Source organism: Mesoplodon mirus (genome assembly GCF_964341445.2).
Source record: "Mesoplodon mirus genome assembly, chromosome: 7".
In the NCBI taxonomy this organism is placed as follows: domain Eukaryota; kingdom Metazoa; phylum Chordata; class Mammalia; order Artiodactyla; family Ziphiidae; genus Mesoplodon; species Mesoplodon mirus.
In genome coordinates, this window is record NC_138983.1 from 8,264,546 (window position 1) to 8,291,844 (window position 27,299).

The window sequence follows — 27,299 nt, forward strand, 5'->3', positions numbered from 1 at the left end:
TCACCCACCCCGGCCCCTCTCTGTCTCACGGAAACAGCAGACGCCAACGGAATCCAAGAATAAAGTCCTTTATTGTCTTCCGAGCTGTGGTGATAGGGCTGGGGACTCTAGGGCGACTTAGGTGGAACTTTCCTGGAATTCGTTGTAGAGAAAGATGGCGCCTTTGGCTGAGGGGCAGAGTTCGGCCCACATCTCAGTCTCCTGCAACCTCCTCACACTCTGTGGGGAGACAGTGAGACCCAAACATTCCGACCTCGGGTTTCTTGCAGGAGCTGTGCCCACAGTTCCTGAGCCTCAGAGCCCTCTAGGGAGACATGTTGGGCTGAACAGGTCCCTGGCCCTCTCCCTTGGGCTGAGGGCATCCCAAATGAGGCCTTGTGCCTCTGGAGGGAAGCACTGAGAGATTTGGGAGGCCCCTCTGACCCAGGCCCAGGAGACAGACATGCATCACCAGGCCTCTGCAAGCCCCAACCCAGCTCCTTGTCCACCTCAAACCTGTGTCTCCACAAAGATGATTCCTGTGGATTCATGGGCCTCAGGTCCCCCACTCGTGTAGTGCTTCCTCACCTGCTCAGAAGTCAGGCTGCACCTGGACAAGGATGTGAGAGTGGCCTGGTGAGTGCTTAGACCCTGGAAGGTCCCTGTGGAGCTCCAGCTGCCTCAGCCATGCCGCTCAACCACCCATCTACTCCAGGACCCAGGACCCTGTCTCCCAGAGCTCACTCACTGGACGTAGAACTCAGCACTGGCACGGCCGGCACTGGTCTCATTGCAGGCAATGCCCAACAGCAGCGGCTGGCTCAGGGTGAGCAGCGGCAGGTTCACCTGGGGCCAGGGGTACCACCTGTCAGAGCTCACTGCCCACATCCCTGCCCCTCTCAATGAAGAACAGCATGTTACCCTTGTACCCTTGTACAGCATTTTACAGTGTGTAGTTCAAGTGCCTAGAATCACAGAATGTGAGATCTTGGGCATGTTCATTTCACATGGGAAAACGACAATGGGAGAGATGGAACAGTTAGCTCAGGGTCACCCTAGGGAAGTCAATTTAGTAACTGGGGGCTTCCCTGGTGACACAGTGGTTAAGAATCAGCCTGCCAATGCAGGGGACACGGGTTCGATCCCTGGTCCGGGAAGATTCCACATGCTGCAGAGCAACTAAGCCCGTGCGCCACAACTACTGAACCTGCGCTCTAGAGCCCATGAGCCACAACTACTGAGCCCACATGCCACAACTACTGAAGCCCATGCACCTAGAGCCTGTGCTCCGCAACAAGAGAAGCCATCGCAACGAGAAGCCCCCACTCGCCGCAACTAGAGAAACCCTGTGCACAGCAACGAAGACCCAACGCAGCCAAAAATAAATAAATAAAAATTTAAAAAGTAATTGGGACTCCCATTTACTCCTCTTTTCAACAAACCTCGGGGGAGTAGGCAAGACATTTATTATTGTCCCCATTGTAAAGAGGAACACAGAGACGAGGCACACAGAGATGAGGGTTAGAATTCCACTCCAAGTGTGCCTAGCTGCAAAGCCAAGCTCTTTGCTCAATGCCAGATGCCTGGGAATTCCCTGGCGGTCCAGTGATTAGGACTCCACACTCTCAATGCCAAGGGCCTGGGTTCAGTCCCTGGTCAAGGAACTAAGATCCCACAAGCCACGTGAGGCAGCCAAAAAAAAATATAGATGCCTGCGGACACTCCTGCCATCCCAGACCTGTGAAATTCTGGATTGTTCTCCCCCCTCCCTCCTTGCCCACCACTCTGTCCCACCTGCCTCTCGCTCACCTCATCACAGATCTCCTGAAGGACGCTGGAGAAGAGCTCATGCACCACCAGCTCCCCAGGGAGGTTGATGTGCAGGGGTCTGCCATCTGGGCACAGGGCCTGTAAGAGGTCAGGCTCAGCCCCTTCTCCCCTCTTCCCGCCTTGCTTTTCCCCACACTCACTGGCCCTGAGGGCCTGGCTGGGCACAGAGTAAGAGCCTTGGTGATCCCCTGACCCAGGCCCTGTTTTTCCAGATGGAAAACCACAGGTCCAGCTAGGTCTTCCAACCCTACCCCCACCCCCAATTCCCTAACTTCCCATGGGTCTGGGGCAGGATTCAGCAGGGAGGCTGAGAGACTGCCCTGAGCAGAGACTTTCGGATAAGCACCAGGCCAACTCCCCCTTTAAGGGATGAGGAAAACAAAGCCGAGCTCTCTGGGTCTTTGTGCCTTTGCGCCCAGCCTGGCATCTCACCTGAGGCTCAGGGTGCCCACCGGGCACGTCCACTAGCCCAGGTGCCTCAGCCACCTGCCCAGAGCGGCGCAGGAAGACAAGGAAGTCGTCAGCAGTGGCCAGTGCAGCGCCCACCCCTAAGGGGTCCGCCAGGTAGGCTTGCTTGTCACCCCAGTCGGTGGCCCCCTGCTGTCGCAGCCAGGCAGCTGAGCTGGCCCAGTTGGTGCCCAGGAAGTCTCGATAGGAAGTAAGGCCCAGGCACAGGTGCAGCTGTGGCCCCAGCGAGCCAGTGGGCACCAGGGTGGCAGAGTGCAGGCGGAACTTGGGGGCGTCAAAGAGCCAGGGCTGGGCCTGAAGCCGGCTCTCCCAGACTGCGGTGATGGCCTTGTCCCCTCCTGGCAGTGGGCGACGGTCGTAGGCAGGGCTCAGCTCAGCCCGTACCTGCTCCTCAGGCAGCCCCCCCGGGGGGCATTGCAGCAGCAGGGACACCTCAGGGTCCATGATCTGGATAGGGCAGTTCTGGGGGAGGGCACAGCCAGGCCTGTCACCCCGGGGGACCCACAGCCACCCTTGGACCCGACAGCTGGCCCCCTCTGCCACAAACCTCCTGAGGGTACTCCCAGCCCTTCTGCACCCCCCTGACCCCTCCCTGTGCTGTAAAATGTCTTATCATCCCAGCAAGAGCTCCGAGGCTCCTGCTACCAGACATCCCTGATACTCCCGGGCATCCCTACGACCCAGAGGTCCTGAGTCCTGTCACCCGCTAATGCCTCTGCTCCCCAAACCAAAAGTCTTGCCTCCAACCCCTGATGCGCCGGGACCCTTTCCAGGGTCCGGAAGGTCCAGGCTGCAGCCGGCAATCACCTGCCTACTCTCCTCGCAGGCTCCGCCTCTTTCCCCCGGAGCGGAAGTACCCGCCCCCTTCTTCCTCGGCTTCTCATTGGCCGGTCCTGGCGCTCAGGGCCCGTCGGGGTCAGCTGACGGGCCCGTCCGGGTCAGCTGCCCGGCCCCCGACGTTGGTGAGCCTTCCCGTCTGGCCCGGACATTTCTGCCCCGTTAGCCTGGTTGCCGGCCCCGCCTCCCCAGGCCCGCTTTGCGGGGCAGACCAGGAGACTGGGTCGCAGGGGCTCGACTTCCCTGGGCCCTGTGGCTGACAGAGTGTCACCTTGGGCAAGTCTCTCTGGGCCTCAGTTTCCCTATCTGCACCAGGCAGTTAGGGGTGGGAAGTGAATTTAGAAATCTGAATATCCCAGCTCCCAGCTCTCACATCCTGAGGCTTTGTGACTTTCTGGGCATCGTGGGGACATGGGAAGGTCCTTAACAGTCTCCACATTTCACTGTTCCCCACAGGTCTTGGCCATGAACGCCTCTAGAGGAAGGAGGCAGGAAGCAGCAGGACCCAAGGGTAGAAGGGCTCACAGACCCCGGGAACAGGTGCGCCCCCTCCACCCTCACCCCTGCTCCCAATGTGGGAGGGCAGGGGAGGGGGACTCTGAGTCCTGCTCCCCGGGAAATGCTGGTGAGGTGGGAGTGGGGCAGATGGATTGTGCTGTTCCCAGGGAGCACAGGGACTCCTCTCCCTCCGGTCTCCTACAGCAGATCACTGAGTTCAGGGTGAGCAGCAGGGCAGGGTCACCACGGGGACTAACGGCCACCTCTGGGCTCTTTCAGGACCGAGATGTACAACTGTCCAAGGCTCTGTCCTATGCCCTGCGCCACGGGGCCCTGAAGCTGGGGCTTCCCATGGGGGCTGGTAAGTGAGCATCTTAGAGGCTGGGCCCAGGAGTGGTTGGAGCCCAGGGAGCAGTGTGAGCCTGGCTCTGACTGCCTTCCCTCATGGTTCCCACTGCAGTCCTATGAGAACAGCACAGAAGGTACATCCCTTCCATGTATAGGGAAGACCGAGGCCCAGAGCCCAGTATCATGTCCAGGGCAGACTGGGAGAGGAGCCTCTATCTGGGCCAGGCCTGGTGATACCTCCAGCCCAGTGGCCCAATAAACACTTATCTCAAGACTGGGCACTGCGGGGGTGTTGGGGCAACTGATGTTTATTGAGTGTCCACTCTGGGCTGGGTACTGTGCTCAAAAGGGTCACTTGATCTTTGTGACCCTCCATGAGGCAGATCCTATTCCCATATAAGTTGAGAAACTGAGGCTCAGAAAGGGGAGACTTTCTTTTTTTTTTAAATTAATTTAAAATGTTTTGGCTGCCTTGGGTCTTCGTTGATGCGCGCGGGCTTCAGTTGCGGCGAGTGGGGGCTACTCTTTGTTGCGGTGCACGGGCTTCTCATTGTGGTGGCTTCTCTTGTTGCGGAGCACGGGCTCTAGGCGTGTGGGCTCAGTAGTTGTGGCTCGCGGGCTCTAGAGCGCAGGCTCAGTAGTTGTGGCGCACGGGCTTAGTTGCTCCGCGGCATGTGGGATCTTCCCGGACCAGGGCTCGAACCCGTGTCCCCTGCATTGGCAGGCGGGTTCTTAACCACTGTGCCACCAGGGAAGTCCCAGGGGAGACTTTCTAAAGGTCACAGAGGCTCTGTTCTTGTTGCCTGTGGCTTCCCCTGTTAACTCTGGCCCAGGCCAGAGCAAGTTCAGCTCCTGACCACTCTACCTGCCCACAGATGGTTTTGTGCCCCTGGACACCCTCCTGCAGCTGCCCCAGTTCTGCAGCTTCTCAGCTGAGGATGTGCAGCGCGTGGTGGACACCAATGGGAAGCAGCGGTTCACCCTGCGGCCAGGGGACCCCGGCGCCGGCCCTCTCATCCGGGCCAATCAGGGTCACTCCCTGAAGGTGGGAGCTAAGCGGACAAGTGGGAGAGCCATGTGAGACCCCTGTCTGTGAGGGGGTCTCACTGCTGCCCATTCCCCATCCATCCCAGGTACCTGAGTTGGAGCTGATTCCCCTGGAGGCCCCACAGGCCCTGCCCCTGGTGCTCGTCCATGGCACATTCTGGCAGCACTGGCCATCCATCCTGCTCAAGGGCCTATCCTGCCGGGGGAGGACGCACATCCATCTGGCCGCTGGACTGCCTGGGGACACTGGTGTCATCAGTGGTCAGTGCCCCCCCCAGCTACTCCCACCCATTCTGTCCTCCCAAGTCCTCCTCCAAGAGTCATAGCCTCTTGTCCAGGGGCAGCCCATGCCCTGCATGCAGGAGCAACCCCCCACCCGCACCACAATAAACTCAGGACCCCAGCCCACCCAGGTTTGATAACTACAATCCAGACGCCCCAGACCCCAGCTCCAATTGTCTACTCAGGCATGCGGCCAAATTGCGAAGTGGCCGTGTTCATCAACGGGCCCCTGGCCCTGGCAGGTGAGTCTGGACACAGCAGGTATTGCCCCAGGCCTTCAGAGAGGGCATGAGTCACATCTCTGGCTCTGTCTGCAGATGGAATCTCCTTCTTCCGCTCTGCTAATGGGGTGATCCTGACTCCAGGGAATGCTGATGGCATCCTGCCTCCCAAGTATTTCAAGGAGGCCCTGCAGCTACGCCCTACCCGTAAGAACCACCACCCCACCCCTATTCTTTGTGCCTGAAGCCTGTGCCCTCTGCTCTCACCTCTTTCCCAGCTCCCAACCCCAGACTTAGTTCTCCCTTCTCTAACCAACTCTTTTCTCTCTCAGGAAAGCCCCTCTCCTTGGCTGGTAATGAAGAGACGGAGTGTCTGAGTGACCCCAAGCACAGCTCCAGAGGAAGAAGGATGACCCAACGATAAAATATTTATTTTTTTAATGTAAAAAGATAACAAAAGAGAAACTCCAGTTTGAACCTATGAGTCTTCGTCCTGTAGCTGTAGCCAGTCTTCCTCATGTGCTCAGGGACTACAGCTAGGTCAGGGGTGTTGGTCTTGGTCACTCAAACAAGGGAAGGGCGGGTGCTATACAAACTAGAGCCCACTCTCCCTAGCCTGGGGGATGGCAGAGTCTGGCCCAGCCAGGTCCCTGGTCTACACAAGGCCGGTGACAGTGGGTGAATGTGCCCAGCTCGGTCAGTGCACGTCTGGAGAGGGTGTGGGCAGTGAATCCCCATGGGTGTGGGCTTTGGAGTGGTCATGGAAGGTGGTGAGTGGGGCGGAGGCAGTAAGACAGGCTTCAGAAGGCCTCGTGGCCTCCTGTGAGCTGCAGGAAGAGGTCCTCGTCCAGCTCCTCCCCGCGGGCCCGCTCCCGCGTTGACAGGAAAATGTAGCCCCCAATGTACTCGTGCACGATGCGGCAGCTGGCAGATACGCAGCTGAAAGCCACGTTGATGTGCTCGTCAAACTCAATGGCTACCTGTGAGGTGGGCAGTCTGAGGGCTGGTAGGGGGTGTGATGAGGGAGCAGACCCGCCCTGGTTGCGTCTGGCCCAGCCCCGTGTCCCTCCCCCACCCTCACTCCGGGCCCACCTGCCGGATGTCCCAGTTGACGTTCCACTGGCGCATGTTGCTGAAGCGCCAGGTCTTGACCACGTCGCCCACGGCCAAGTCGATGCGGATCAGTCGGTTGTTGGCGATGCCCAGAATCTCGTCCTTTCTGCTGCCCTTGAACCTGGTGCCCAAGGGGAGAGTGTGAGCCGGGGCCCCACCCTGCATGGCCCCGGAGCCCTCCCAGACAGCCAGGTGAGGAGCTCAGCAGCAAGCTGGCAAGTAAATCACTTAGGTTCTCTGGATCTCAAGTTCCTCATCTGGAAAATGGGGGTTAATTAATATAATCACAGTGAGAGCATTTAGCAGCATCGAGCAAATAGTCCATGCTTTTCGATAGCAACTTTCTCTTTGTAGCGTCATCATCCATTTGCTCCTATCTTTGCAGGCTTGGAAAATGGGCAGTCACAGGGGGCACTTCCTGTCACAGCAGCCACCCAACCCTGTCCTACAGATCAGCTGCCCAAGGCCCAGAGAGGAAATGGTCTATGGCAGAGCTGGGACGGGTGCGGGATCTCCTGCTCTCCCCGCCTGATCCCTCTCTTGTGTTTGCAGGACGGAGGGGGGTGCACGCAGGCTGCCCTCTGTAAGGTCTCCCCGCAGAGGACAGGAAGGAAGGCTTCAGATGGCTTCACCATCTTCAGAGATGGTGCTTAGCAGAATGGACTGGGGTGGTACTCATACCTGACCACGACGTAGGAGATGCCAAAGTCAGGCAGGGACTGCCAGGCTTGAATGAAGCGCAGCTGGGCCTCAGACAGGGAGAGCTGGGCCACATTCTGGTGGGCTTCCAGGATCCGTGGAGTGAGCTGTGGGACAACGCTGGTGAGGGGCTGCCAAGGTCCCTGAGACCCCCTGCCTGTCCCCATCAGGAAGACAGGATGCTGAGCCTGGGGCAGGGCCAGTGCCCGGTGTGGGTCCACCCGAGTGCACCCTCTCACCATTCAGCAAATGTGAGCTGAGCCGGGCCCTGAGGTGGACGTGGGCAGCTGGACCGTGACCCCCCCTAGAGGGTGGGGACCAGCACACTCAGTCTCAGGGACCCAGGTGGGAGAAGGAGCGAGTGAGCGTGTGCATTTCCAGAGGAAGGCTCTGTGGACATCCAGGGGCAAGGGTGGCCAGGTAAACCCTCTGGCCGTTCCCGCCACCTACTCCCTCTGGCACCTGCTTGGCCTTGAACTTTCGCTGGAAGCGGGGAGCGACAAGCCCGTAGGGGTTGAGGCCCTCCGCGGAGGCATCAGGGCCCTGGGGGTGGTTGCCCGAGCCCCCGCTGCCCGTCCGCTGCAGGCTGAGGAAAGCCAGGATGGCCTGCACCTCGCTGGAGTAGCTGCTGTCCGCCATGGTGCGGCCCTTGGAGGCCAGTCGGCAGCCGGCCATCCAGCGGGCATACTGCTGCTCCTGGGGTGGGAGGGGGGGAGAGGGAGGTGAGGGGCTGGCGAGGCTCTAGCTCAGGCCCCTGCCCTTGGCCTGGCTCAGCCCTGGCCCCATCCCCACTCCAGCCTCAGCCCTGGCCCCTGCCCAGCCCTCACTCACATCCTGGCACCGCAGGTAGATCTCACTCATGCCCTCAGGGGAGGGCACCAGGAGTTTAATGCAAAACTTCTGGCCTGAGACGTTGACATCAGGGACCACTTCACAGCCTGGAGGAAGAAGGGGTGGGCTAGGCCGGGGGAGGGAGCGCTGTTGAGAGGCCCCGGGTGAAGGCCAGTCCTGCACAGTGGCCACAGGTCAGAGGGCACCTTCCCCGCCCCCAGGAGGAGACAAGTGAGAGCATTCACCTGGCCAGCACACAGCCCTTGTCCCTCTCCCAGCCAATCCGCCCTCACTCACCCTTGAGGTTGAGCTGCTGAATGGGGTCCCCGGGGGCCTCGTCCTGGCTCTTGTAGTAGGACAGTGTGGTCTCCTTGAACACTACCCAGTGCTGGCGGTACCCCTTCAGGGTCAGCTTCCGGGGCCTGAGGGTGAGGTGGGAGGTTCGTGACAGGCCCCCTCCCTCCCTCCTGTCCTCTCTCCACACTGGGCCCCTCCAGCAGGGCTGCCAATTCTGGGCCCAGACTCACCGGAAGATCCGGAGATGGTCCTTGAGTTCTGGGATGGTGGTGAGGCTGTCCTGGGGAGGAGAGGAGTCAGGGGGGGGCTGGTCCCTGCACTTGACCCTGACCCCAACCCCTGACTGGGGCCCCTCCTCACCAGCACGTCCGTGGGCGCCGACCCCTCCAGCTTCACCTCCAGGTTGCTCAGGGCTGCATCCAGGTCATCCAGCCCCGGGTCTGTGCCAGGCGGTTCGTCCGCCTCCCCACTTTGGGACAGCTTGTTGATGTGGTACTGGGAGAAGCACGTGACCAGGGACGGCTGAGCGGGCAGCCCGTTAGCCCACCTGTGCCCTCAGCTGGGCTTCCCTGGAGGTGGGCCCCCGCCGGCACACCCTCCCTGCCCTGGGCCTGGCGCGCACCTAGCCACCCGGGGTACCCAGGCCTGCCCGGCACCTGTAGGGCTGCAAACACCATCATCTCCTCCTCAGTGCAGTCAATCTCCTCCAGCAGCAGGTCCCACCGAGCCTGCTCGTACAGCTGGGTCAGCCTCACCGGGTCTGTCTGGAGTGGTGGGAGGGGAGGCTGGGTTGGCCGGGTGCTAACTGCCCTGAGCACCCCCTGCAGCCAGCTCCTGTGAGCCTCAGGCCTCAGCCTTGCCCTCTGTGCTGTGCAATCTCATTTGGTGGCTCCGCAACCCCAATCCCAGCCCGCCAGCCGCCCAGCCTGCCAGCCCCATCTGCCCAGGAAAGCGGCAGCCCCTTCCCTCTAAACCTCTTTGTGCAGGTATTGAGTATTTGTCTACTGTGTGCCCTGCATGCTGCTGACTGGACAACGGGGGCTGAGTAAACCAGTCAGTAAATAAGTGAAGTGATTCAAGAGTACAGCCAAAGCGATAAAGGAAGTAGCTTCCAAAGGGCATCTCACTTGTGTGCTCAGGCAGGAAGCCCACAAGTTTGATGGTGATGAGAGAAAATGGAACTGGGGTGCGGCAGGGGGGCTACTCCACAGGAGGAAGCATTCCGGAAGGCTTCCCTGTGGAGGTGACATGCTGCGTTGAGACCTGAGGATGGACAAGCCTCTGAAGGGAAGAGTGGTAGGAAGAACATTCCAGAGAGAAGGAACTCAAAGGGGGATCCCAGTTACCCACAGAAGACCAAGCCCACGCTCCCTCTGAAACCCACCAAAATTGATAGCAAAGGCATAAAAAGGATAAACCCAAAAGGACAAAGAAGAGAGAGGGGAGACAACTACAGCTGGTGAGAGATACCAACAAAATTTTGGAAGATGAACAAGCAAAAACATGGACAGGAACTGAGTTGCAGGGAAGGAGAGCTGGGATCTCATACCCTTTTCCCTCTCTTGTTCTGTGGCAAATGCACTAATGAGTTTTGTGACCACCTAGAAGGGTGAGATAGGGAGGGTGGGAGGGAGACGCAAGAGGGACGGGATATGGGGATATATGTATACATATAGCTGATTCACTTTGTTATACAGCAGAAACTAACACAATATTGTAAAGCAATTATACTCCAATAAAGATGTTAAAAAAAATAAAAAGATCAGAAAGCAAACAGCAAAAAAACTAAGATCTGAACAAAGGCATCCAGTTCACATGGCGGACAGGCTCAGGTCTGGGATCCTCTGGGAGGCGAGGGTGGGCTGAAATGAGGACCACAGAAAGTCTATAAAAAGAGCACTTCCCTCCCCACTCCCTGCAGCCAAGTGACAGCCAGCTGGCACCAGGTAGAAACCAGAGATTTACTCTCGAGATGCTGAGCCAGAGGTACCCCTGCATTTGGTACATCTGGGTGTGGGGTGCCTTGTACTGAAAACAGCTGAATTAAGGGAAAGTTGGCATTTTGAAAGGTGAGACATCCCCAGCCCTTCCCCACTTGTCACCAAAGACATTGGCAATGAGCCTTCTATTCCCCAGTCAGGAGATCAGAGCATTCACTGCTGAGAAGCCAAAGAGAAAACCCCCACAGAAAGTGGCATTCCTGCCCCATCTTCCCCAGGAGGCCTAAAATGCCAAGTCCTATTCATTCACTTAGGGTTTCCAACTGGCTTCTCAGAGGCTTACTTCTAAATATGAAAAGACAGGCAGGGATTACCCACATTTTAGGAAAGCTGCTGGAATGAACAAGAGAGACCCATGAACTATAGTCAGATGGGAAAAAAAGAGCTTGGAGGAAATAAAGACAATGTAGGGAGCAGAAAAAACTTCAAACACCAGTCAGAATCCTTACAGAGACATAATACTGCACTCATAAAACAAGAACAGGATGCTATTTTTAAAAGGAAGGTGGAGCTGCCCTGGGGGTGCAGTGGTTAAGAATCGCCTGCCAATGCAGGGGACACAGGTTCAAGCCCTGGTCCTGGAAGATAGCAACTCAGCCCGTGTGCCACAACGACCAAGCCTACGCTCTAGAGCCCGTGAGGCACAACTACTGAAGCACACGTGCCTAGAGCCTGTGCTCCGCAACAAGAGAAGCCTCCGCAACGAGAAACCCGTGCACCACAACGAAGAGTAGCCCCTGCTCGCCTCAACTTTAGAAAGCCCACACACAGCAACAAAGACCCAATGCAGGGCTTCCCTGGTGGCACAGTGGTTAAAAATCTGCCTGCCAATGCAGGGGACACAGGTTCAAGCCCTGGTCCTGGAAGATAGCAACTCAGCCTGTGTGCCACAACGACCAAGCCTATGCTCTAGAGCCCGTGAGCCACAACTACTGAAGCACACGTGCCTAGAGCCTGTGCTCTGCAACAAGAGAAGCCACCGCAATGAGAAGCCCGTGCACCACACGAAGAGTAGCCCCCGCTCCCCACAACTAGAGAAAGCCCACGTGAAGTGACAAAGACTCAACGCAGCCAAAAATAAATAAATATTTTAAAATTAAAAAAAATAATAAGACTCAATGCAGCCAAAAATAAATAAATAAATAAGGTGTTTTTGTTTTTGTTTTTTTGCGGTACGCGGGCCTCTCACTGTTGTGGCCTCTCCGTTGCGGAGCACAGGCTCCGGACGCGCAGGCTCAGCGGCCATGGCTCACGGGCCCAGCCGCTCCGTGGCATGTGGGATCTTCCCGGACTGGGGCACGAACCCGTGTGCCCTGCATTGGCAGACGGACTCTCAACCACTGCACCACCAGGGAAGCCCAATAAGTTTTTTATAAAAATAAAATATAAATAAATAAAAGGAACGTGATTATAAAGTTATAGTAATTAAGACAGCATGGCATTCACAAAGAGAGACAAATTGATCAATGTAATCAAAGAGAGACAGAGAGAGACCCACACATGTATGTTCACCTGACTTAAGACAAAGGTGATCTTGCCATCACTGGGGAAATGATGCTCTTTTCAGTAAATGGACCTGGGTCAATTGGATACCCATATGGTAAAAATTTTTTTTAATTTAAAAATTAAAAAAGTTTTTGGGGCTTCCCTGGTGGCGCAGTGGTTGAGAGTCTGGCTGCCGATGCAGGGGACACGGGTTCGCGCCCTGGTCCGGGAAGATCCCACATGCCGCGGAGCGGCTGAGCCCGTGAGCCATGGCCGCTGAGCCTGCGCGTCCGGAGCCTGTGTTCCGCAACGGGAGAGGTCACAACAGTGAGAGGGCCGCGTACCGCAAAAAAAAAAAAAAAGTTTTTGTATCCCTACCTCACACTACATACAAATATCAATTCCATTTGGGTCAAAGATCTAAATATCAAAGTTAAAACAATAAAGTCTTTGGAGAAAAATAGGCCTATATCTGTGTGATCTTAGAATAAAAGATTTCTTAAACAGGGTGCAAAAAATATTAATCATAAAAGAAAAAATACGACTCAGATTATATTAAAATTAGGAGCTTCTGCTTAGCAAAATAAACCACTAAGAGAATGAAAAGGCAAAGCACAGAGTGGGAAAATATATTCACAATATATTTATCTGTCAAAGTACTCATGTACAGAATATATAAAGAACTCCTACAAAGCACTATGAAAAAGACAAGCAACTCAATATAAAAACTGGCAAAACTTTTGGAAAGAAACTTCACAAAAGAGGATATCCAAATGGCTAATAGCCATATGAAAAAGTTGTCAACTTGATTAGTCATCGGGGAAATGTAAATTAAAGCCACATAAAAAGTACATCAGGGCTTCCCTGGTGGCGCAATGTTTAAGAATCCACCTGCCAATGCAGGGGACACGGGTTCGAGCCCTGGTCTGGGAAGATCTCACATACTGCGGAGCAACTAAGCCCGTGTGCCACAACTACTGAGCCTGCACTCTAGAGCCTGTGAGCCACAACTACTGAGCCCACATGCCACAACTACTGAAGCCTGCATGCTGTAGAGCCCGCAAGCCACAATTACTGAGCCTGTGTGCCACAACTACTGAAGCCCGGGCACCTAGTGCAAGCGCACTGCAACGAAGAGTAGCCCCCGCTCACTGAAACTAGAGAAAGCCTTCACGCAGCAATGAAGACCCAATGCAGCCAAAATAAAAACAAACAAATAAATAAATTTTTTTAAAAAAGCACAACATTGGGCTTCCCTGGTGGCGCAGTGGTTGAGAGTCCGCCTGCCGATGCAGGAGACACGGGTTCGTGCCCCGGTCCGGGAAGATCCCACATGCCGTGGAGCAGCTGGGCCCGTGAGCCATGGTCACTGAGCCTGCGCGTCCGGAGCCTGTGCTCCACAATGGGAGAGGCCACAACAGTGAGAGGCCCACATACCGCAAAAAAAAAAAAAAAAAAAAAAAAAAAAAAGCACAACATTGGTTGCCTGGGATTGGGTGCGGGATGAGGAATGACTGCAAATGGGTACTAGAAAACTTTCTGGGGTGATGGAAATGTTCTAAAACTGGATTGTGGTTGCACAATTATATAACTTTACTAAAAATAAACTGCTTACAGTGGGCAATTTTTATGGTATGTAAGTTATAGCTCAGTAAAGCTGCTTGAAGAAACAAACAAAATACCATGTGAGATACTATTATACACCTACCAGAATGGCTAAAATGGAAAAGGTAGGAAATACCTGCTGGTGAAGTTGTGGAACAACTGAAACTCATACACTGCTGGTGGGGTGTATGAGTGTGTAGTTATCTACTACACATAAACCAATGCCTGCCCCACAACCCAGCAATTCCACCTCTGGGTACATACCTTATAGAAACGTGTACATATATTCACGAAAAACATATGCTGGAATGTTCACAGTATCTCTATTCATAATAGCCCAAACTGAAAATTGCATGATGTTCATCAACAGTAGAATGGAAAATTAGTTGTGGTACATTGACAGCATAGAATATTACACACCAGTGAGAAATATGCTACCACTATATGAACATGGATGACTTATACAAGCATAATGCTGAGTGAAAAAAGCCAGACACAACAGAGTATAGACTGCGTGATTTCATTTATGTAAATTTCAAATACAGGCAAAACTAATCTATGGTGTTAGCAGTAACATTAATGGTTCCCCCTGTGGGAAATACTGCTTGGCTTCTAAAGGCTGGTAAAGTTCCGTTGGTTTACATTTATGAATATTTCTAAATGTATGTTACACTAAAAAACAAAGCAAAAAACACTTCAGAAAGGAACAGTCAGAAAATAAGAGCTCTTACAATTTAAAAAGACAGTTGCAGAAATTAAAAATTCAATAGCTCATTTGGAAGATAAGTCAAGGAACTTTCCAGAAAGTAGAACAAAAAGACAACAAGCATAAAAAAAAGAAGGAAAATATAAATGTCTAATTTTTTTCTTTTAAAAATTAATCTAGAAGGTCTAACATCTACTAAGTTCCAGGAAAAAAAAAAGCAGAAAAATAGAGGGAAGTAAATTATTAAAGAGATTGTATAGAACATTCTTCTAGAACTGGAGGACCCTGATTTGAAAGGGCTCAGCAAGTGTGCAGGACAATCAATGAAGAAAGATTCATAGGAGGACATACTATTGAGAGATTTTTAAACACCAAGTGATAAGGAGAAGATTCTTTTGTGTTTTTGCTTTTGTTTTTGTTTGGTCACGTTGCATGGCTCGCAGGATCTCAGTTCCCGTACCAGGGATTGAACCCAGGCCACGGCAGTGAAAGTGCTGAATCCTAACCACTAGACCACCAGGCAACTCCCAAGAAGATTCTTAAAAGCTTCTGGGGCCTCCCCTCCCCTTTCAAGAAAAATTAAAAGGGTCACACATGGAAGGATTGAAAATAAAAAATGGCATTGGACTCCCCAACAGCAACACTGGAAACTAGAGGACAATGGGAAGGCGGCTTCAAAATTTGGCAGGAAAATGTTTCAAACCTAGAATTCTGTACCTAGCCCAATTCTCATGCAAGTGAGGGTAGAACAGCGACCTTCTCAAACACGCAGGATTTCAAACCACTTAGGGGAAGCTATTATTATTTCACCATTTTAGGGGAAGCTATTGAAATATATGCTCCATCAAGATGAGGGAGTCAGTCAAGAAAAAGGAACACAAGAGATCCAGGAATCAAGAAATCCAATATAGGACTTCCCAGGAAGTAGTGAAGGGAAGTTCAAGGACAACAGTTAAGCAGTGGGTCTAGATACTACCATCCATGGTCCTGACCAGGAAATAACACTGACTGATATCCTAAAGTGATCGATCATTTTGAAAGGGGCATTGTCCTTAGGTTGCAATGTTGGAGGGGCTTGGTTATGGAACATCCCACCTCATCACTCTGAAGATGCCCCATGGCAAGCCACAGACTCACAGAGAGTGTACAGATAGCCTTTTGGGGTCTCTCTTCTAATTGTACACAGACAGACAATTAATAGAAAAGAAATAAACCAAGAAAGGAAGTATAGTTACTCTGTGGCTTAGCTAAGAACGTTATTTATATGTGTTACTATTTACAGCCACACTCATGTTGTTTTAACCAAAAGCTACAACACAGGTCAGCTGGAAAGATGCAAAGAGATGCGTGTGTTGTGGGGGAAGGAGGGAGGATATAAGACAGATAAATCTTCACCTTTCATACAAAGTGAATAGATTATGCATGAAATGAAAAAGTCAAGGGAATAGACATATATAAGCTTGTCATATAGATGTAAACACTAGAATAAAAAACTACAGAGTCAAAACCTATAGTCTCTCGGGATCAGAAATCTGGGATAAAGAGAGGTGGGGCAAGGAACTGTTTTTTTTTTTTTTTAATTCTTGTTATTACTATTAGGACTATTCAACTCTTTAAGCCACCATATGTTACTTTGATTAAAAATAAAATTTAAGGGCCTCCCTGGTGGCGCAGTGGTTGAGAGTCCGCCTGCCGATGCAGGGGATACGGGTTCGTGCCCCGGTCTGGGAGGATCCCATATGCCGCGGAGCGGCTGGGCCCGTGAGCCATGGCCGCTGAGCCTGCGCATCCGGAGCCTGTGCTCCGCAACGGGAGAGGCCACAACAGTGAGAGGCCCGCGTACGGAAAAAAATAAAATAAAAAAATAAAATTTAAGCTTTTTTTTTCTTTTGGCCGCATAGCTTGTGGGATCTTAGTTCACCAACCAGGGATTGATCCTGGGCCCTCAGCAGTGAGAGCACAGAGCCCTAACCACTGGACCTCCAGGGAATTCCCTAAAATTTAATTAAAACAAAGAAAATGACAAAGACCAAATGGATTTTAGATACTGGACAACAAACCACACAGAACAGGGATCCCTGAGAGAAGGGAAACAAGTGAATGGTGAGGTTGCCCCAGCTTGCTGCCTGGAGCAAGTGTGCCTGCTGTAGCCAAGAGGAGGACCCCAAACGGAGCCCAGCATATTCCCTGAGGTGAGCAGGTGCAGTTGAGAATCTGGGGAGTCCAAGGCAGCTAGAATTCAAGGGACAGAGTGTTGCAGAGGAGAGAGCTGCACAGAGAGAAAACTCTGGATGGAAATCAGCAGAGGGCTCCTCTTTAGTCATTAGCTGGGTATTGATCAGCACATGTGTATAAGGAAATAACTCAAGGCTAGAAAGAAACACTAAAAGGAGCAGGTGGAACACTTACCAGAGCTCACATGAGGTGGGAATAGTTCATATTCCCAACACAGATTAGAGAAGCCTCATCATATATATAACATCAGAATACTCAGAACACATGAATTCCCTGGTGGTCCAGTGGTGACCACTGCCAAGGGCCGAGGTTCAATCCCTGGTCAGGGAACTAAGATCCCACAAGCCGTGTGGCAAAAAAAAAAAAAAAAAAAAAATACTCAGAAGGCTCTTGCCACAATAATGGGGTAAATTAGTCCTAGATTAAAAGATGCTTTTTTCTGATCTAATTAATTATTATTTAATTATTATAAATTATAATGATTAGTTCATGTTCAAAGCAAACCTTAGAAGGAGCAAACTGTTTCCAAGTGTCTTAACTTCATCCCCAAACAAGGTTTAAAGATATTTAAAGCACTACCAAAAAAAAAAAAAAAAAAAAAAAATCCAGGACCCAAGAACATAAGATTTGTAGTGTCTGGCATCAAATAAAAATTTTCCAAAAATTTCCAGGCATGAGAACAAGCAGAAAAATACAATTCATAATTAGGAGATAAATAGTCAATGAAAGTAAATCCAGAAATGACACAGATAATAGAATTAGTAGACAAAAACACTAAAAAAAAATATTTTAAATATATCCTGTATGTTCAAGAAGGTAGAGAAAAGCATGAGCATGTTAAGGAGAGATGGAAAATATTAAAAAGATGTCAAAATTGAACTTCTAGGCAGGGTATTAATGACATATTAGACACGGGAGAAGAAAAGATTAGTAAACTTGAGGACAGAACGTTAGAACTATCCAAAATGAAACACAGAAAAATAAGACTGGGGGAAAAAAAAAACTGAACAGAGCATCAGTGAGCTGTGGGATGATTTTAAGCAGTCTAATAGTCATGTGACCAGAATCCCATAAAATAGGGGGGAGCAGAAAATATATCTGAAAAAATAAAGGCCAAAATTTTTCCGAAGTTGATGAAAACTATAAACTCAGATTGAGGAGGCTTAATGGACCCCAGCATGAGAAACCTGAAGCGAACCAAGGCACGTGATCATCAGATTGTTTAAAACCAGTGATAAAGATAAAATCATAAAAGCAGTCAGAAAAAAACGTGCATTTCATACATTTAAACAAAGAGAGACAAGCCACAAGACTGAGGCAGAATTTTTAAGGAAAAAAAATGTCAACCAAGAACTCTACAACAAATAATATCTTTCAAAACCAAAGGCAAGGGCTTCCATGGTGGCACAGTGGTTGAGAGTCTGCCTGCCGATGCAGGGGACACAGGTTCGTGCCCCGGTCCGGGAAGATCCCACATGCCGCGGAGCAGCTGGGCCTGTGAGCCATGGCCGCTGAGCCTGCGCGTCTGGAGCCTGTGCTCCGCAACAGGAGAGGCCACAGTAGTGAGAGGCCCACGTACCGCAAAAAAAAAAAAAAAAAAGAATAACAGCAACAAGGATGACAATGTATCGTGGGCTTTCACGCATGTAGAAGGGGAGTGTGTGATAACAAGAGCACAGAGGCTGGGAGGGGAAGAGGGGATCCCACTGTAAGGTTCTTACACTGTAGTGAAGCGGTGTTTCACTGGATGGTAATTATAACCCCTAAAGCAACTGCCAAAAAAAGAAAAAAAAAGCAGCATAGATAATACACTCTTATAAAGGAGATAAATGGAATCATGAAAACTACTCAGTCCAAAAGAAGGCAGGGATGGGAATTCCCTGGAGGTCCAGTGGTGTAGGACTCGGTGTTTTCACTGCCAGGGACCCAGGTTTGATCCCTGGTGGGGGATCCCGCAAGCCGCGCAGTGCAGCCAAAAAAAAATAATAATAATTAAAAAATTTTAAAAATAAAAAGAAGGCAGGGAATATTGTACAACACAGGGAACATAGCCAATATTCTATGATAACTATAAATGGAGTATAACCTTTAAAAACTGTGAATCATTCTACGGTATACCTGTAACTTAGATCATATTGTTCATCAACTATACTTCAATAAAAACCAACAAACAGGGCTTCCCTGGTGGCACAGTGGTTGAGGTGGCGCAGTGGTTGAGAGTCCGCCTGCCGATGCAGGGGACATGGGTTCGTGCCCCGGTCCGGGAGGATCCCACGTGCCGCGGAGCGGCTGGGCCCGTGAGCCATGGCCGCTGAGCCTGCGCGTCTGGAGCCTGTGCTCCGCAACGGGAGAGGCCACAGCAGTGAGAGGCCCGCGTACCGCAAAAAAAACCCCAAAACCCAACAAACAAAAGAAAGCAGGGAAGGCGGGAAAAGGGCACAACAGCCTGGAGGAGAGGAAGGAGCACGGATGTGGAAGGAGAGGAAAGGGGGGCTGGACGGGTGGGAGGGAGAGGGCAGCGCCAGGGCCAGATCAGCATATGGTCCTGGGCCACAGGCACCCACAGGAGCCTTGTAAGCAGGATTGACAGGACCTAATGCACCTGGAAACGTTCATTCCAGATGCTGTGTGGAGGTTGGGGAGGCCAAAGGCGGAGAGAGGCCCATTAGGAGGGGCTGCAGCAGCCCACACGAGAGAGCCTGACGCTGCACAGATGAAGGGACAGAGAGGAACGCGTGGTTTGGGATGTTTAGTTCAAGGAAGGATCAACAGGACACAATGAGGGATGAGATGAGAGGGAAAGGGAAAGACCCAGAATAGCGTAAGTGCGGGGATTTTGCCATGTTCCACGGTGGGAGGATGTGCTGGGCAGACTTGGAATCAAGAGTTTTGTTTCAGGACTTCCCTGGTGGCGCAGTGGTTAAGAATGCACCTGCCAATGCGGGGGACACGGCTTCGATCCCTGGTCCAGGAAGATCCCACATGCCGCCGAGCAACTAAGCCCGTGCGCCACAACTACTGAGCCTGTGCTCTAGAGCCCGTCGAGCCACAACTACTGAGCCCACGTGCCACAGCTACTGAGCCCACGCGCCACAACTACTGAGCCCGTGCACCGCAACTACTGAGCCTGTGTGCTGCAACTGCTGAAGCCCGCGAGCCTAGAACCTGTGCTTTGAGAAGCCACTGCAATGAGAAGCCTGAACACCGCAACAAAGAGTAGCCCCGCTCGCCCCAACTAGAGAAAAGCCTGCGCGCAAAAACGAAGACCAAATGCAGCAAATAAATAAATAAACAAATGAATAAATAAATAACTTTAAAAGGTTACTATGTCCAAAACAAGTAGGCTTATCCTAGTGGAAGGCTACTTTCAAAAAAACAAAAACAGTTCTGTTTCAGGCAGAAGCTGAGATGCCTGTTAGGTGCCAGAGCAGAGACAGCCAGTTGGACATGAGAGTCTAGAGCTCAGGGGAGAGAGGTCTGGGCTGGAGGTGGTAAATCTATAAAGAGCACAGAGATGATCCTTAAATCCAGGAGGCTGGAGCTTCCTGGGAGAAAGGGTAGAGAGAAGGAGGCTGGGGATGGAGCCCTGGAGCCCACAACTCCCAGAGGCTGTGGAGACAGGAGGAAGGGCTGAGGAAACCGGGCAGGGCAGCTGCAGACCCCTGTGTGCGTGGGGATCCCAAGTGGCCAAGTAAGAAGTGGATGGCGAACTTCCCTGGCCATCCAGTGGTTAAGACTTCACACTTCCACCGCAGCGGGTGCAGGTTTGATCTTGTATGCCGCGTGGCACAGCCAAAAAAAAAAAAAAGAAGTCGACGGGAAGTGAGTAGGGGACAGATGGCATGGAAGGCATGGTCACCTCAGCAGGACAGGGACTCCAGGATAGAAGACTCTAGGATAGAGTTGGCTGAGGAGAGAGAGGGAGTCGAGGGGCACCCACAGGAAAGACTTCCGGGGAACAAAGTCACTGGACCCCAGGGTTCTAGAGACAATGGCGCTTAGCAGTTTTGCAGTGAAGGGGGTGCAGAGAAGTGGGGCCACAGGTAGAGGGAGAACCTGGAGGTTTTCCAGATGGAGTCTGTTGGTTGCCGGTGGGGACGGCAGGCAGGAAGGGAGAGAGGCACACAGGTGCCTGTCCGCAAAGCCTCGTCTTTCACCTGCCCCTAGTCCCTGCAGGTCCCAGTGCCACCGCCTCCAGGAAGCCTTCCCTGAGTGCAGGTGTCGGTGCCTCCCACCTGAGCAGCCTTCCCAGGGGCACCTACAACCGTCTACACTGAGCTGTGGTCATTATCTCCCTGACGGTCCTTGAGAAACAGGTCTTGCCATCAACCGGGGCCCAGCACCATGTCGGTGGAGTTAATAAACGGGTGTGGATAGACAAATGGACAGATGGACAGACCCCTACAAGTGTCTAACATTCCTAGAGCCCAGACCCCCGATGCAAGGTCCCTGTGTCCCACTGATCCAGACACTCCTTCTCCCTGACCCAACCCACCTTGGGATCCAGGTCGAAGAAGCTGTAGTACTTGAAGCGCAGCCAGAGCATGTCCCCTGCCTTGACACCCTGCTGCATGAGACACCGCGACGAGTCCAGCCACCTGGGCGGCAGCGTAGGCAGAGGCCGGGTCAGGGCTGAGCCGGGGGCAGCGGGGTGGGCTGGGCAGGGGCTGAAAGGCCTGGGCACAGGCGTGGGTTTGGGACGAGCAGGACACAGGGGAGGGTGTGGGCTCTGGGAGCAGGGGCTCAGGCACAAGGGCAGGTGAAGACTGGGCAGGCGAGGCACCTGCTGTGGAGCTGGGTCTTGTCCAGCAGGGAGCTGGGCCGGGGCAGGCGCTGCAGCAGCAGGGGGTCTGGCGGTGAGATCGGCCGGCTCAGCATGTGGTAACAGGCCTCGGTCTGGGCACTGTCTGAGAAGTGGGCTGGCATCCCCCGGAACGACACAGGTGCCACGCCTGGAGTGCGGGTCACGGTCAACCAGGCCCGGCCCCGACCCCAGGCCTCCGGGGCCTGCCCTTGTGGCCGCCCCTGGGCTGCCCCGCCTGCACTCACCCCCGGCCAGGACGACCTTGGTCAAGTCATACACCTCCTCCTCCGGCTCCTTCTCCTTCTTCTTCTTCTCCTTCTTCTCAGGAGCCCGGAGCAGAGACATCTCCTCAGGGCGCCGGATGCCTGAGAGGAGCAGGGGTCTCAGCAGGGGCTGGGGTCCTGCCCTGTGACCTCCCACCCCACCCATGGGCAGTTCGGGGCAGGGCACAGCCCCACGAGCCGGATGGGGAACAGCTCAGCAAGGTCGAGGTGACAACAGCTGGGCCTGGAAAGGGAGGGAACGTGCCCCCTGGCAGCACCCTTGCAGGGGGCAGAGTGGGGACCAGCCGGGGACTCACTGAGGAGCCGGCAGATGGCAGCCACAGCCTGGAAGAGGGGCTGCGAGAAGCTGGCTCGGAGGCGCAGGGCACGGCGATTGGGCAGCCGCAGGATGACAGGCCGGTGCTGGGGCCCAAAGAAGAGGCGGGCGTCCGCCAGGATCCCGTATTTGTCCAGGGTCCAGTGGGTCTGCAGCAGCCATTGTCTTTTCTGTTCCCACCAAATGGCATGGTCTGACCAGTCCTGCTTCCGCTCTGTGAGGCCACAGGCAAGGGGGGCCACGTCAGCCTTGGAGGGCCCTGCCCCCAGTGCTGAGCACAAGCCTGGAATTCAGAGGTGGTGACCGTCCCTCCGCTGCCCAGGCCAGGGGCCGGGCCAGGCGGGGTTGGCTTGGGGGCTAGGACTGAGGTCATGGCAGAACGGCTCTTTGCCGGCTAACCCTGGTTGTCCCCTGGGCTCAGTTGCTACCGAGGGGAGTCACTTCCCAGGGGAACCCCCAACCCAGAATCTTAGAGCTCCCATCTCACACACTCCAGTGCACTGGGCTCCCCCGTACAGCACCTCCTGTGTCCTCCTGCAGTTCCTGGCTTCATGGCTTCTCTCTGGCATTCCCGGGAGCCAGAGGCAACTGAAGGGCCTGGGGTTGTGCCGGGCACGCAGCAGCAGGCACTCCATAAATATCTAGTGGTTACTAGCTCTGTGACCTTGGCCAAGACCTGAACCTCTCTGGGCCTCCGTTTTCTAGTTCCTGAGATGTGAGCAGCAATGGACACTGAGCAGTGCCTGCCGCCACGTGGCGAGTGCATGGTGTCTGTGACACAGGCGTGCGGCCGCATCAACACAGCGCGTGGGCCTTCGGATAGAAATGCAAGCACTTCGAGGTCATGCGGCTGGTGAAGGACACGTGTTCTCCTCTCCTCTCCATCTTCCCTTCAGGAGCCTGAACTGGTGCCAGATGAGCACAGTGGAAGAGCAGAGCCCACTAGCGTCCAAGCCCTTCCCGGGGAGCGGTCCCGTGCTCCGCCCCACCCCCCTCCCTCTTCCCCCTGCCCTGAAGTCACCCCCTGTGCCTTCACTCTGTTCTTGGTTTTGTGGTGCCCACTCCCCGCCTCCTCCTGACCCTTTGCTCTGGTTCTGTCCCGTTGGCCCCCCTCTCCTGGCCTGCCCCCGTGCTTCCCCGTTGGTTCAGTCCGAGGACCCTCTTCTCCCTCCTTAGCCACGGCCTCTTCCCGGGGTCTCATCTAGTCTACGGCTTCATCTTCCTGCTGTGAGCCCCAGGCCAGAAACCCACAAGCCACTGGCTAAGGGGCACGTCCACTGGCTTCGATCATTCCAGAAACCTTTGTTCACCAGCCCATATGCCCGGCTCTGGGACTATAAATGCAGTGACTCCTAGTCCCAGCCCTCAAGGTGCTCCACTTCACCTCGCTCTGCCTGACACTGGACAGAGGTGCCCCCTCCCCTCATCAGCTCCCTGGGGGCTGGGTGACCACGGCTCTCCTGCCAGGCCGGAGCTTCCTCCCTTTCACTTGTAGCCACCACATTTTACCAATGCCAGCCCTCCTCCAAACTCACCTCCTGTCCATCCTCACCCGACCCAAGGGGCCTGCCTTAGCCTGAGAGCCTCCCATTGGAAACCCTTCGGCGCAGCTGCCCTCCACCTCCGGGATGGAGTCCAAAACGCCTTATGGCATTCACCCCAGGCTTGTTTCTTGTCATACTCCAGGAGTCCTCCCCAGCCTAGAGGCTCCAATTCAGCACCGCACGCCCCCACGCCCCAGCATGTCGCCTTGTTCCTCCCTGCTGTGGCCCCCTCTCAGGATTCACACTGTCCCGGGCTAGGTGCAGCCCCTGTGCTGGCCTCCCCTGTGCGGCAGCTAACACTCAGCCCTGTGCTGGCAGCTAAAGGGTGGGTCCCACCTGCCCGGCTGCGCTCCAGATCAGGGGCTGGCCCAGCCAGCACGGCCATCAGTAGACCTCTGATGTGCTAAGGAGTGAGTGGGAGCTGGGGGGTGGGCACAACAGTATGCTTGGGGCTGGGGACAGGAGCTGGAGGGGCTTGACCCCGGGAGCCCCGCAGCGGGTGGAGGAGTGGGTCCGGCTGGCCCCTTGTTCAGGCCTCGCGCTTTGCTGTGGGCCATGCCCTGGGGCCAACCGGCTCTTCTCCTGGAGCACCTGGTCTTCACCCTCTCCGCCCTGCTTGGCCAAGCCTGCCTGAGTCTCTGTCTGACACCCGGTCTCCTGCGGGACCCTCTACTCTCCACTTCTGCTTTCACAACCTCCTTGGGCCCTGCCTTCTGGAGGCTTCCCTCACCACCTCAGCCCTGTGGCCAGGCTGCCCTGAGGCCCCGTACTGTCCACAAGCCACTGACCTCCCTCCCAGGCCACCCACTCACCCCCACCCCCGGGGGACCCAGGACCCAGGCTGGCTGGCACTATCACGGGCCTGCCTTCCGGCTCTGGCTATCAGAGCGGGCCCGCCGCCCTCCCAGGAAGGGGCAGCCCGCACCCCCAGCAGGGAAAGGCGATGAGAAGCCCCCGCGTCAGTGGCCCTGCTCCCCTCCAGGGCTGATACCAGAGGCGGCTGTACTGTAACTTCCTGTGGGGGCAGGGCCTTCTCACCCAGGCTGGGCCTGTCACCAGCCTGCTGAGGGCTTCCGCCTGCCCGGGGAGAGGGTGTGGGAGCCCGTCCCCAAGTCAGCAGGAGCCCCCTCTGGGCTCCTCTCGACCCCCAGAATGGGATCTCTGCCTCAGCCCAGGCAAGGCCTCGCCTGCCCCAGAAGTGGGTGAACGGAGGACCGTGGCCGGGTCTGCTCCTCGGGGTCTTAGTGGAACCCGTTGGAGCGGGAGGAAGGGAGGAAAGACAGGGGGAGGGAGGGGAAGTTAAGTTGGGGAAATGTCTTTTTTGGAACCAAATGATTAAGCTGGTGCCTGAGTCACTGTGACTCCATTATCGAGGGCCACGCAGCAGGCCTGGCCCGGAAGTGCCAGGGGACCCCGTGGGCAATGGGGGCGGTGGGCACTCACTGATCTCCTCCACGATCTTCAGGAGCACCCCACCGATGTGTGACTCCCCTGTGACCCGGAGGGTGACCGACTCGGCCTCGGGGTCCTCCTCTCCTACAAACACCCGCAGCTCCCAGGACGAGTCGATGTAGTCCCCGGTGGCTGTCTTCATCCCCGCCATGGCTGCGGCAACTCTGGGGAGAGGGTGGGAAGGAGGCAGGGTGGGCAGCTGGGGCCTGGTAGGCTGCCTGTGGTGCCCGGGACAGGCGGGGGCCCAGAGAGCAAGCCCGTAAGCCAGAATGCCACGGCAGCAGCAAGACGCTGGGAGCTGAGTTGTTGCAGGCGAACCTCAGACCCTTTCTCCATCACAGATGACTGGGCTGAAGGGACCTTCAGAGTCTATGTTGCCCAGCCCTCTCCCTTCTTGCAGACGGGAAGATGAGGCCCGGTAAGAATAAGAAGGGCCTCACTCAACATCACCCAGCTCAGCTCGATGCCAGAGCTGAGCACAACCTCCGTCAGCTTGCTCAGCCCACGGCCCAGCCCAAGCCCACACTGGCAGCTGCCCACCCTAGAAATGGTTGTGAGCCCAGGTCAGAAAATAGTTCCAGTCAGGCCCAAAGGTCAGCTCCATCATCCCAAACCAGCCGAAGCCTCTCTAGGGCAGTGGAAAGTCCAGACTGCCACATGGAGAGAGGCATGCTGGGCAGAGGGGCTGCCGGAGGGCGAGGAAGAGAAGGGTCCTTGGTCTTCAGCCACCGGCTGGCTTACCTTCCCTGCAAGGGCTTGGGGCTGGAGGTGGGGGTCGGAGCGTCAGCCACTCCTAGCTGCAGCCCGCACACCTGCAGACCACTGCGTGCTTCCTCCTCCTCTCTCTCCGTGGAGCTTCCTTCAGAGGGCAGCCCTTGCGCCTTATCAGAGCAGGGCGGGCCTGGCCCCTCCCCAGGGCGTGCTGGCACTGGGGGCAGGAAGCAACGGCCAGCACCGTGGTGGTGGTGCGGCAGGGGTTCCAGTGGGGCCCTGCCTTTGCCCCCAGTGAGCACAGGAAGCAAGTGGGGCTTGTGGACCCAAGACCACACAAAGGGTCCCGTCATTTGAAGGGAAGCTCGATTCAAACTAGAGAAGCCACCTATTTGTGCTCCCTTGTCGGAGCCATCTCTCATCTCCAACCTGTCATGAGGTGGAGGTCCTTGGGCTGTAAGCATCACTCAGCTGCAGAGAGGGAGAGCCATGGAGTTCAAAGGGTTGGATCTGGGTTATTTAGGGACCTGGCAGGTCAAGTCAGCTCAAGCCCCGAATGTCCTTTATCACCACAAAGTAGATCCTTAAAGGCCCTGAGGGGAACGACTTTCTTATGTCTTTCCTGTCCCCAGTTAAGGGACTCTTTTCCAAACTTGTCAACCTTAGAACTGCCCAGGGGAACAGCTGAACAGAAATTGGCCTCTGATGTTTCACATGCCTCCTCGACGCCTTCAGGTTTCAGGACTTCAGACTTGCCACCTCTACTGTCCCTCCACCTGCATCACTCCCCTCTGGGGCCAGTACCCACGAGCCTCACTCCTGTCATGTCCCTAGGCAAATGTGACTCAGAGGGCCCCTGGTGGCCCAGCGTCTTCCTATCACCTGCAACAGGATGTAAGCTTTGGGAAAGCAAGGTCTTATAGTCACTGGCTCCCAGCAGAAATCCAGCCTTTCTAGACAATCAGTTTGGGGATGGAGGGAACAGAGCCTGAAGAGACAGTAGCGCCAAAGGCGCAGCAGAATCCCTGTGGACTGCGCCACCCAGACGGGGGAGGCCTGCTGGGCATTCCCAGGGGAAGGCCAGCTTATGCAAAGCCAAGGCAGCAGGAAGTGCAGCCAGCTGCTGGCCTCAGCAGCTTCCTAGCCCAAAAGCTGCACTCCTGGAACAAATGAAGTTTTAGTCCAGCCCCAGAAGCCACCCCAGTCCAAGTAGAGGGTTTTTAGAAAGTTTGTGTCAACTGTGGAAAAGTGTAATTAAAACATACTTTGGGGCTTCCCTGGTGGCGCAGTGGTTGAGAGTCCGCCTGCTGATGCAGGGGACACGGGTTCGTGCCCTGGTCCGGCAAGATCCCACATGCCGCGGAGCGGCTGGGCCCATGAGCCATGGCCGCTGAGCCTGCGCGTCCGGAGCCTGTGCTCCGCAACGGGAGAGGCCACAACGGTGAGAGGCCCGCGTACCGAGGAAAAAAAAAAAAAAAAAAAAAACATACTTTGAACTCAGCTGAGAGTAGTGAGTTAAGAACTAAAATTAAACTACAGCAGCTGACAGATTTGACCTTTCCAAAAAGGAGGTCTGAAGTGTCTCTTGCAATAGAAATTGTTTTCAATTCTTGAGTGGGACCCACTGTTCTCTGGATCGAACTGGTTTCTGGCTTTGCGATTTGAGTGTGGAGAACTGACAGCAGGGGAATCACCTGAAGTTCATCT

At 54.5% G+C, this 27,299-nt stretch overlaps 3 protein-coding genes across 6 annotated transcripts; 1 reads left to right on the top strand and 2 right to left on the bottom strand.

The window, feature by feature from the left end:
* Positions 1–52: 52 nt before the first annotated feature.
* On the bottom strand, positions 53–3,107 carry NUDT22 (nudix hydrolase 22). 2 transcript variants are annotated; one of them, XM_082629196.1, is made up of 6 exons: positions 3,018–3,107; positions 2,242–2,739; positions 1,789–1,887; positions 728–825; positions 496–589; positions 53–219 (listed from the first exon to the last, which is right to left on the bottom strand). In XM_082629196.1, exons 2-6 carry the CDS (start codon positions 2,719–2,721, stop codon positions 118–120), a joined length of 873 nt encoding a protein of 290 aa, XP_082485322.1. In that variant the 5' UTR covers positions 2,722–2,739; positions 3,018–3,107; the 3' UTR covers positions 53–117. The 2 variants fall into 2 exon arrangements, with proteins under 2 accessions (XP_082485322.1, XP_082485323.1); XM_082629197.1 differs by having other exon boundaries at positions 489–589.
* Positions 3,108–3,191: 84 nt separating this feature from the next.
* On the top strand, positions 3,192–5,934 carry TRPT1 (tRNA phosphotransferase 1; the record flags this gene model as incomplete). 2 transcript variants are annotated; one of them, XM_082629039.1, is made up of 8 exons in its annotated part: positions 3,192–3,239; positions 3,571–3,654; positions 3,892–3,973; positions 4,836–5,005; positions 5,094–5,268; positions 5,475–5,531; positions 5,607–5,717; positions 5,843–5,934. In XM_082629039.1, the coding sequence occupies exons 2-8, from the start codon at positions 3,580–3,582 to the stop codon at positions 5,932–5,934; spliced, it is 762 nt and encodes a 253-aa protein (XP_082485165.1). In that variant the 5' UTR covers positions 3,192–3,239; positions 3,571–3,579. The 2 variants fall into 2 exon arrangements, with proteins under 2 accessions (XP_082485165.1, XP_082485166.1); XM_082629040.1 differs by lacking the exon at positions 3,192–3,239 and adding an exon at positions 3,262–3,390.
* FERMT3 (FERM domain containing kindlin 3) lies at positions 5,921–25,739 on the bottom strand. Of its 2 annotated transcripts, XM_082629037.1 has the most exons (15): positions 25,623–25,739; positions 24,873–25,045; positions 21,866–22,099; positions 21,531–21,650; positions 21,265–21,433; positions 20,977–21,079; positions 9,107–9,214; positions 8,811–8,945; positions 8,681–8,730; positions 8,451–8,575; positions 8,154–8,260; positions 7,785–8,018; positions 7,305–7,429; positions 6,603–6,744; positions 5,921–6,490 (listed from the first exon to the last, which is right to left on the bottom strand). In XM_082629037.1, the coding sequence occupies exons 2-15, from the start codon at positions 25,030–25,032 to the stop codon at positions 6,311–6,313; spliced, it is 1,992 nt and encodes a 663-aa protein (XP_082485163.1). In that variant the 5' UTR covers positions 25,033–25,045; positions 25,623–25,739; the 3' UTR covers positions 5,921–6,310. The 2 variants fall into 2 exon arrangements, with proteins under 2 accessions (XP_082485163.1, XP_082485164.1); XM_082629038.1 differs by lacking the exons at positions 24,873–25,045; positions 25,623–25,739 and adding an exon at positions 22,407–22,430.
* Positions 25,740–27,299: the final 1,560 nt, after the last annotated feature.